This window comes from Xiphophorus maculatus, chromosome 9 (genome assembly GCF_002775205.1).
Source record: "Xiphophorus maculatus strain JP 163 A chromosome 9, X_maculatus-5.0-male, whole genome shotgun sequence".
Taxonomy (NCBI): domain Eukaryota; kingdom Metazoa; phylum Chordata; class Actinopteri; order Cyprinodontiformes; family Poeciliidae; genus Xiphophorus; species Xiphophorus maculatus.
In genome coordinates this window covers 22,672,178-22,682,511 of record NC_036451.1, presented here as the reverse complement: position 1 = coordinate 22,682,511, position 10,334 = coordinate 22,672,178, and the positions used below count along the sequence as shown (strand labels likewise).

General features: G+C 42.6%; 1 protein-coding gene across 1 annotated transcript; it reads right to left on the bottom strand.

Annotated features, from left to right (window-relative positions):
- Positions 1-1,254: 1,254 nt before the first annotated feature.
- On the bottom strand, positions 1,255-9,852 carry LOC102224464 (GTP-binding protein REM 2-like). The gene is made up of 5 exons (XM_023340111.1): positions 9,563-9,852; positions 7,748-8,057; positions 7,593-7,666; positions 4,413-4,590; positions 1,255-1,929 (listed from the first exon to the last, which is right to left on the bottom strand). Exons 1-5 carry the CDS (start codon positions 9,614-9,616, stop codon positions 1,637-1,639), a joined length of 909 nt encoding a protein of 302 aa, XP_023195879.1. The 5' UTR covers positions 9,617-9,852; the 3' UTR covers positions 1,255-1,636.
- Between the last annotated feature and the right edge of the window lie 482 nt (positions 9,853-10,334).

Sequence of the window (10,334 nt, the reverse complement as noted above, 5' to 3'; positions counted from 1 at the left end):
GAGTTCAGAGGCAAAGGGATATGAATATAAATGCATGCAACACTGTTTATGTTTGAGGTATTTGTTTTATAAAACTGTCCTTTTCCGCGCTAACTCGTGTCGGGCTGTCACGTAAAGCACACTTACATTTCAACAGCACAATTCTGCACTGTAATCACATAGTAAGAAAAATAAATCTTAAGACTAATTTTATACACTCTTCACTCAGACAAATGCCCGTTTTTGATAGTTGACCTCCCAGCTTCTCATATCTGCTGTGTAATTTGTTGCTGTGCTTTCTATAAATTGCTTTTAAAAAAAAACAACACACGGTTGACAAATGTTTTTCCACCTCACTGCTCGTAAAACTCCCACAACACCATCTGCATGACACCTGGTTTGCTCTGAGTATCACTGCTGCTGCTGCTAAAAAAATATATATCAGAAAAACACCCCGCCAGATCGCCATCTCCTGTGCTTGCAGGACTCCAGATGAACCGCCAGAGGGCGCCTGAGGCTCATCCTTTCCTGTGCAAAATCTTAACCTTTCACTTCATTCCAGTAGTTTGTAGCCAAGAGAATGACTCATGACTACTATGCCACCATTTTCTGTTTCTTTCTTCTTCTTCTATGATATCTCACCTTTTCTTCTTGATAAAAAAAAAAGAAGAGAAAAGTATAATGATCCAGGATCTTTGCATGCGTGGGTGGCCGTGGGAGGACAGAAGTACTGTGGGCAGAGTGTGCAGATGAGTCCATGAAGAATGAAGAAGAAAGATCTTCATTTAAATATATATATATATATTTAAGTATTTAAACTCTGAAAATACAACGCAGTCACCAACAACCAACCCCCTTGTTCCCTAACCAAAGAGCTGAGACAAATCCAAAGAGCTAGAGTGGACATAATGTCCAAGTCTCTGTGACTCCAGGTTTCCTAGACAACAGTAACATGGCAACAGTCGGTCTATATACAATAATCTGCTTTTCTTTTGCATCTCCTGCCTGGCTGTTGCTCTGTGGATCTCTTTATTTCCTGTCTGTCCTCGCTGCCCTTCGTGGCTCCTCCGCCGTCGTCACGGATGCAATTACAGCTTAAAAGAAATGAGCGCAACACGAGGTCTTACCCGGTGAAAGGTTATGGATATCTGCAGAGATGCCTTTATGCTGTGTGTTTCTTTCCTCTACTTTGATTACTTCCCATCCGCTGAAGGTGATAACAAAAAAATAAAAAATAAATAAATAAAAACTCGAGGCCAACGTGAAACAGCCGTCTGAAGACTCAAAAAAAAAAGCAATTTATTTCGCTTTTAAAGCTGTGGCAGTTGGGTATCACATCTACAGCTTATTTACAACAGTATTTTTTTTCTTGTTTTTCTTTAAGCTTGTGTACAAAAATTCGCCATTCGACATGATAGCTAGCTTTTCTTCCCGTCTTCTCCTGTGCGCCGGATGATCCTTCACACCATACTGCGATACCTTCCTGTCGTTTCTCCGGTAAATTCGCACACGGGCCCCTCACCCCCCATCTGTCATTCACATCCTACATCTTTGTCCACTAAGTGCCACGTCACTCCCTCCCTCCTCCATTCTGCTGCTTTACTACATCAATTTGAGTTGTTTCTGCTAAGCTATTAAAACTCCTCGCCGCGTGCCATCACAGCGCCCCCAGGTCGTGGCACGAGCGGGACTTCTGTCTCAGGAACTTGCCCACTTCCCTCTCGCGCGGGTACCGCGGCATCAGGCCGGTGAGGAAGCGTTTAGCGCGCGAGGTGATGCTCTCTCGCTGACCTCCCCCGCACATGTCCTCCGCGCTGGATCCCGGGGGCCACGGCGGCTGACCTCTGGCTAGCCGCACGGCGGACTCCAGGAGCTCCGGCGTGCGGTGGTCCAGGGAGGCGGAGATCTCCAGATACAGGCAGTTGTAGAGGGCAGCGCTGGACATGGCCTCTGACGGAGACGACAGGGAGGAAGTCAATAAAAATCATGTCGCGTCAGAGCAAAGAATCTTTAGCGTCATCTACTTAAGAGGTTTTAATGTGATAACCAGGGCCTGCACAGGCCTTTTTTGGGCCCTTTGCAGATTTTAATTTGGGGCCACCAATACCAACACATCGAAGCCCAGATACGTTATAATTTCTAGGCTACACTACACATGTAAAATACCTACTATACGATTAGCGTCATTTGTAATTAGCTTACATCCTAGAGGTGTTATTATGGCTGTTGATTTGGGAATAACAAACAAGCAAAGATGCTCTGATTAATTTGCATTTTGAAATGCAGAGTGGTATTTAAGTAATGGCATATTAATTTGAAAGTAACATCTGCAGACAAACACCAAATATGCAGTAAACAAAGTTAGCAAATTGAATTTCTTCTGTTTTTAAAAATTTGGAATAGGTGTGCAAAATGTGCACAAGGTGGAACCTATCGCCACAGAAAGAAATCAAATGATGGTCTTGGGAGCCCCGTGGTGTGGAGGCCCTCAGCAGCTGCTTAACTTGCGTATCCCTTGGTCCGGCTCTGATGATGACACTTAGAGTTAGATTCTGGGTGAAAAGTCTTTTTTTTAAAGAACATTTTCAGTGTTTTGCAAAAGTATTAATAAGCACTGAACTTTTTCATATATATATTTTTTGCTTTAGAACCACAAGCCTCATGGTGTTTTATTAAGATTTTATGTGGTGGACCAACACTAAGTAGTGGAATGACAATGATGCAAATATAAAGATGAAGCTATTGCTTCACAGAGCCAGCTTTCACTGCTCTGCAAGTTGTTTCTTTACTATCTTTACTAGGTTTGCACTCTGAAATGTATTTCTGTTCTCTTCAGTAAAATAGCTTCTGTTCAGCCAGTTTGAATGGAGAGCATCTGTAAACATGCTTTTCAAGTATTAGATAGATCAATTAGATTTATGTCTGGGCCATATGAGCACAGATACAGTGCCTATTACACGTATTGACTTAAAGGTACTGAATTATAATGCAATCGATTTTTTTTATGTTAAATACTTTTAATTATTCGTCATTATTTTGTTGAAATCAGTCTTCGTGTTGACATGAAACATTTCTTTCGTCAAAAAGCTAAAAGTAAAGAAAAGCAATCATGTAGAAACGTCACAACACACAACCAGCGCACGATTTGAAAACAGACATATATGAATGTGTGCAGCTGTGGATCAAACAGAGGCAGAGTGGGCGGACAGAGGGTCAGTACTCCAACGTTTGCGGTCTTCAGTGTATTTTGGAGTCGTTTTGAATCGTACTAGAAGAAGGACATTTTCTTTACAAAACAGAAACAACGTTGCTGCGCTGATTTTTTCTGCCATTAGCAGGTATTTTGGCGCCATTAGCAGCACAAACAGCCATCAATCTGACCTGCCTCAAAGACCCCAGACACTCGTTACATTAAGAAGCTTTACATAATGACCAGTGCAGTCATTTCCCACGGCAGGGTGCACAGTGGGTGATTTAAAATGCCACGTTCTTTGCCTGTGCGTGTGTAAATCTGGCAGCTGTGGTATAATGTCTAAAGAAAATAGCCCATATTTCAGTTTGGGTTATCGGGACATGTGACTCATAGAGCCACACTGGGCGCAATATTACGACTTTATGCTCATAATGCTACAACTTTCTCTGGTAATAATAACGAGTTTAAACTCATACGACTTTATTCTGATATTTATGATTCTATTGTTGTAATTTTATGACTTTATAACTGATTCATTTATTTATTTTTTTACTTTTAGCGCGACCGTAATACTCCATCATAGTTTTTCAATCAATATTATAACAATTAGGCAAAAATAATTAACTGAAATATTACGTTCATGATTTTTTAAAAATCTTTGCTCCTCAAGCTAGCATAGCAAGCGCAAAAATGGGCAGGAAAAAGACTCAAAGGAACCGTCCTTTTGCTAACAATTTTTGATTAGTGAATAAAAGTGAGGAAAAAAAAAAACATTACAATAGTCGATGTCTCTTTGCATATTTTGTAGAATTGTCTAGGGGTTTGCTAAGCGGTTCTGCGCTGTTTGCTGGGAATCCTTGATTTATGTACATGCATTTCCTGATAGATAAAAACAAACAAAAAAAAAAACATGCACTGCACTAACGCCACTAGGATGTTGTTGACTCTAGTGCCACCGGTGTTTATCAAAAATGGATGTGAGGTTCAACCTTTGTGTAATGGAGCTAATAACACAGTCTGTCACACAGCCTGAATGCTGTGAAAGTGTTATGAATGTGAAGAGGCAGCGAACACTCACTACGAACGCTCTTCAGCTCTGACTGTAATTGTGGCACCCTCTGCACTCCCGTGAGACACCCACTGTACATTCACGTTGCTGTTCACTGCCATTACAATAGCAGGAAATCCCGCCACCTGGGCGAAACCCACGGGGGAGGCCGGGCGGAGAGCGGAAACGCACCTTGGGCCGTGACCTCGCGCGAGCGAACCAGGTCGCTCTTGTTGCCGACGAGGATGATGGGAGTCTGAGGCTGCGTCTCTCTCAGGAGGAGACGGAGCTGGGCCGTGCGGTGGAAGCTGCGCCTGTCGGTCACGGAGAACACCAGGACACACACTTCACACTGGAGAGCCGACAGGTCCTGTGGGAAGGTAAAAACAGCCAAAAATAAAAAACTAGGTGGAGACTCAGTCATTCACACGCCGAAACACTTTGCACTTTCAACAAGATGCGGAATAAAAACACACAGCTGTTACAAGGAATCCCCAGGAGATGCTGCTTTATGGAACGAGGACGTCAAAAAGGGAAACAGGACATTGTATTTCAAACCTTAGTGAACAAACAAAGCGTTCCGAAGGTTTTAGAAAAAATACTTGCTCTGGTTATCCGTCGTGCTTCTGTGATCAGTCGTCTTCTTGGATGAGCTGATGATTTGAGGTGAAGTTAAAAAATGTAACTCTTCCTCCTGCGTCATTCTATCGACTTTGAGCAACACATCATTAACACTATCACTGAAACAGACCCTCAGCATAATGTCACCACCGCCATGCTTGACAGTTAAACAGTGTTGTTTGCCTTTCTAATCGATTTCTACCAACATACTTATTTTCACTGTTGCCTAATAGTTCAGAAAACCGATTTAAATGCAACCTACCTAACAATCTAGCCTAAAAATACCTCTTTGTCAAACTGCTCTTTGTGTATTATTAGAGGTTGAAAATTAGTAAAACATTCACATTATTGATGAGGGTATGGAAACTTCTGAATGACACTGAAATTAATTGAGAAAGCTACTTTAGTCAATGCTGCCATTGCTAGTTCTTCCTTCTTTCTTTGTAAAAAATAATCTCTGTAGATAAGAACCGGAGCAAACACAAGGCACAACTAAGCAGCTGCTTGAGGTTAAAAAAACGACAACATGGAGGTCCAAATGACTAATAAAGCTGTTATATAGATAAGGATTACAAATGCACCATTTTTATTTATTTATTTTCTACAAGAAATAGATTACGGGTAATGACGTTTTTTTTTTTTTTAAAAAAAGAAAACACTTGACAAAATTAGCTTTTTTTTTCCAAGGGAGAATTTTCGCAAAATTTTAACTTAAGTACTAAATTGTGTAAACACTTCACAGATTACAAAATGTCAAATCAGTAATCAGTGTGGAATAATTTATTCCAGGTTTTAACAGTCTGCAATTTGAATCCTAACAACGCTGCCCAACCCAGAACATCCACCTGCTGTTTTCCACAAAGACTACAGAGGTCATGATTTCAAATGTGTGCTTGATAAATAGTTGTTGCTGAAGTTGAGCGTTTACCTATTTAAATAACTTTGATCATCAGCTAGAGATGCACAAGTTCAGTCCAGACTCCATAAAAATAAAAAAACCCTCACAAAATTAAAAACGATGTTAGTTTGGGAAAATCAGAAGATCTGAAGTATATGCCAAATTTAGCATTAACTGCTATCACTCAGGCATGAACTGTAGACTAAATATCAATTATTATGTTTAACCTGCATGTTCTCCCTGTGCATGGTGGGTTCTCTCCGGGTTCTCCGGCTTCCTCCCACAGTTCAAAAACATGACTGTCAGGTTAATTGGTCTCTCTAAATTCTCCCTAGGTGTGAGTGTGTGTGTGCATGGTTGTTTGTCCTGTATGTCTCTTCCCTGCGATAGACTGGCGACCTGTCCAGGGTGACCCCGCCTCTCGCCCGGAACGTTAGCTGGAGATAGACACCAGCACCTCCCGACCCCATTAGGGACAAGGGTGAACAGAAAATGCATGGATGGATGTTTAACATTTAACACGTAACTGATTGACTGTGAGTAACATAAAGCAGATATTAGTTGGATGTGTTGATTTATGGTAGTCAGAAGGGCTCCAGGTTAAATCCTGTTCGGGGCCCCATGCAGGCTTGGACCGCCGCTGCTAAGCACCGACTGATGATGACAAGCACTCCAAATTTAAGAGCTGCCACCCCCCAAAAAAAGACGGACTGCAGCAACAAAATCGTGAGTCTTCGGTATTTTTCACACATCCGTCTAAATCAGAAACGCTAAAGCAGTCAGCTGGCACTCCCAGGCTGTGGGCGGCTCAAGCCAACATTCACACAGACGCCTCTGAAACGCACTCGAGGGAAAAGAGGAAGAGAAATGCAAACAAGCCGAGAGCGAGCGCTCCTCGCTGGAACAGATGCACATGCTGCAGATTTACTGTCCTCTCCTTCTGGTTTTTTTTTTTTTTTTGTCACGACGCCTCTCCAGCCATGGGCAATTATTTTTGCCACAGTGCTGACGAGAACAAAACAGTAAAAAAACAAAACAATAATCTCCAGGTATAGAATGGGAACAGATTTTACTTCACTTGCTTATACATACAGCAGTAATACTCCATTATAGCACCGTTTTTCTTCGCTTTTTGTTCTTTTAGATGCTTTAAATATTTGTACTGGTAGCCTGTCTAAAGCAGCTTGCATCCTGGGGTGAGCTCAAATTAAAATTTTACTTGTCGTTTATTTGGAGTCTATTTTCATCCTTCTCTACACTGCAAAAACACAAAATCTTCACAGAGGCCATTTTGGTCTTGTTTCTATTGCAAATATCTCAGTACACTTGAAATAAGATAAAACTAACTTGCAAGTAACCTTGTACCAAGATAAGTCAATAATTCCTTAATAATGATTGAAAAGTACTAGATCCATTGGCAGAATATTTCACTTATAATTTGGGAAAAATGTCTTGTTATAAGTGAAATAATCCACCTATGGAACTAGTAGTTTTCAGGAATTGTTGATTTAAAAACAAGCTCTTATATCTTGCTCAAAAGTTACTTGTAGGCTCATCTTATTTCAAAATGAGAAATAAAATATTTGGAGTAGAAGCTAATTACTTGGTAAGATTTTGTGTTTTTCCAGTCTACATTACAAATCTCAAATAAAGGAAGGGAAATGAAAACTTCTCGCTTACCATACCAGGAATTGGGTCAAACAAAAAAGAAGAAGAAGAAGAAGAAAACATACAGTTCTGTGAAAAGTTTGAAAAGTAGGTGAGCTCATATGGGTCGCAGCTGCAGAGGGGTCTCGGCCGGCCTAATGAGGAAGCTGGGAGCAGAGCGGACCCTGAAGTGTTGCTTGGCTCACCTGTCTCCAGTTGTCATAGATAACGATGGTGCTCTCCTCGTCATCCACACTGACTGTGCGCACGTAACCCTCCCCTAAGGATGAAGGACGGGGTCGGTTAGCTCTCAGACGACACACGCTGCCGTTAACTTACCACCTCCGTTAATCTCGCGTACCATCAGAATCCACCGACGCAGCCCGGTCCATGTCGCCGGCAAAGGCGAGAGCCAGGGAGGACTTCCCGACTCCGTTCTGACCCAGCAGGGCGATCCGCAGCGGCCCGTCGTGCCTGCCCTCCACGGAGACGATGGGAGTGTCGTCCAGGGCCGGGCTGAAGCCGAGCGGCGAGGGGGAAGGCCCGGCCGCCCCCGAGGCCCAGTCCACGTCATCGTGAACAGCTTCTTCTCGTCTGAGCTGGTGCTTTATCGGCAGAGGGGTGCTTCCTCTGCGGACCGTGGGGGTGCTGGGCAGAGTCATGCTGTCACACTGAACCAACAAAACACCCCCCACACAGTAACACACTTTCAAAAAGTTCCAAAACTTTCTTCCTCTAATAGTCTATCTAGAGACATGTTGAAACCACAAGAAATAATAATAATAAAAAACTCCAACAACTTTCAAGACATGAGTACAATTTTCACACACTGAAAACGTGTGAATTTTGTCTCTGTTCTCCGTCGTCACGGGAGCAGGAGTCCTCCTCGCGGTGCCAGTTCCAAAACAGCAACAATAAAAATACACCAAGGAAGAAAGCTAAGAAAATGATGTGCATGGCAGACTATGCCAATTGGCAATAAATCTTAAACAATTTAAAATCTTTCTCATTTCCATTTGCACAATCCCATGTTTGTTAGGAAATCGCGGTTTGAGCAGCAGAGTTGTACCCATAAAAGACGTGTCAAATCCTCTCTGCCAATGGCAAAAATTTCATTTTGCTATTGACTCTTGTTTGATGGCCTTTATTGGATCGGATGATTAAAGCTTGAAGATAAGTTAACAATTCATTAATTCAACAAACAGCAGCCTTTGAAGTGTGTGACCTGTCGTACATAACCAGTACACCCTGGTACCTCCCCCTAATACTGGTCACCAGCTTGGTCACACACTGATGTGGGACGGCATCTCATTCTTCGAGAGGATTCGTTTTTCAAACACTGCAGCCAAACCAATAAATATTGTAAGTAGGGATGACCGATATATCTGCATCGACATCGGTATCGGCTGATGTTAGTCATTTTTTAATCTGTATCGGTATTGATCTGATTAAAGTGATCCGATATTAAAAACCAATATTTATCTCCGTCATTGTTCCCGATTGTGATCAGTTTCAAAGATGCAACAAACGTGTACTGCACAGGTAAAGGTTTTGAACAAAATATAGTTTGCAATTTGTTTTTCTAAAATTGCAAAATTGTGTAAAAAAAAAAAAAAATAAAAAAAAAAACCTCATTTACTACTAGCCAGCCAGTTGCTAACCCCTCTGCCATTTGGTGAAAAATCTTTGACATCGTTGCTCTTACATGCTTGTTAAGGTAACAAGAAGCCACTGTACATCACAGAGGCAAGCAGTGTAGAGCGAAAATTATTTGACTACTGTATTTCTTCTTCCATAACTTGCGAAATTGTGTGGAAATATTTGAACACTAATGCAGGACTCGCTTAGTTGCCAGCGCTCTGCTAATTGGCGCTAACTCCTTCAGATGTTGTCAGCTGAAAACAGTGTTTAAATTTAAATATCACACACATATTATTTTGTATAAGTAATATAACCCGAGAAAGCACCTTAATTTTAGTAGACAATATTGAAAAAATATATAAAAACCCAGGGACACCCACTCTCCACCCACATTTAACACAGATTTATACAGAAAACGCACAGAGTCTCCGTGACAGTCACAACAACAGCGCCGATAGATAGATCATGTGTTTTAATCATTCCAGAGGAGTGATGGGGGGCGGGGGGGCTCTCGGTGCCCTCATGCCCTCCTTACCTTGGCGGCATTCTCCTCGATGCTGAGCCTGTCTTCGGGCACATCTGTCGGCATCTGCAAGCTGAAACAAAGCGATCGGGAGAGAGGAGTCCGGAAGACACAGAGCAACGCCAGGAACGACCCTGTGAACCCCCAGCCCAGTCATTTAATGAGCCCCAGCTCCACCGGCCCGGTCTGGTTTCTCACCACTCAGGTGACTGTCGGCAACTATAAAGTAAGCACGGATTCTCCTCTCTCTCTCTCTTTCTCTCTCAATCTTTCTCTCTCTCCTCCCTTGCGTCCTCCCTCACTCCCTCCCTTCCTCTCTCTCTCCCTCCCTTTCTTTTCTCTCGTCTCCCTGCTCTCTCGCTGCTTTCTCAGGTTATAGGGCCCGGGTCCAGCTCCGCAGGCAGCACGCTAATTCATCACTTCAGACTTACTGCCGTGTGACTCACACCTACTAAAGGCTTTCCGGATCCAGATTTCCTGCTGAGGAGGAAAGATGAATCTGGCCAACAAACAAAGAAGACAGGAAGAAAGGAGCTTTTCTGCAGGTATCTGCTGCAGATGCATGTAGTTAATTAATTACAAACGAGAGGAAACAGAGCTGGGGTGTAGCTTGAGAAGAAGCAGGACTGTGGAAAGATGGTCAGAGTCACGAAGCTCTCATTAACCTCTGGTACCGGAGATGGGGGCGATGCAGAACACGGCCTCTAGAGAGCAGTACAAGACAAGCGTTTTCCCTACTAATTGGTCACAGAGTGAGCATATCCTTGGGAGATATGTAAAATTA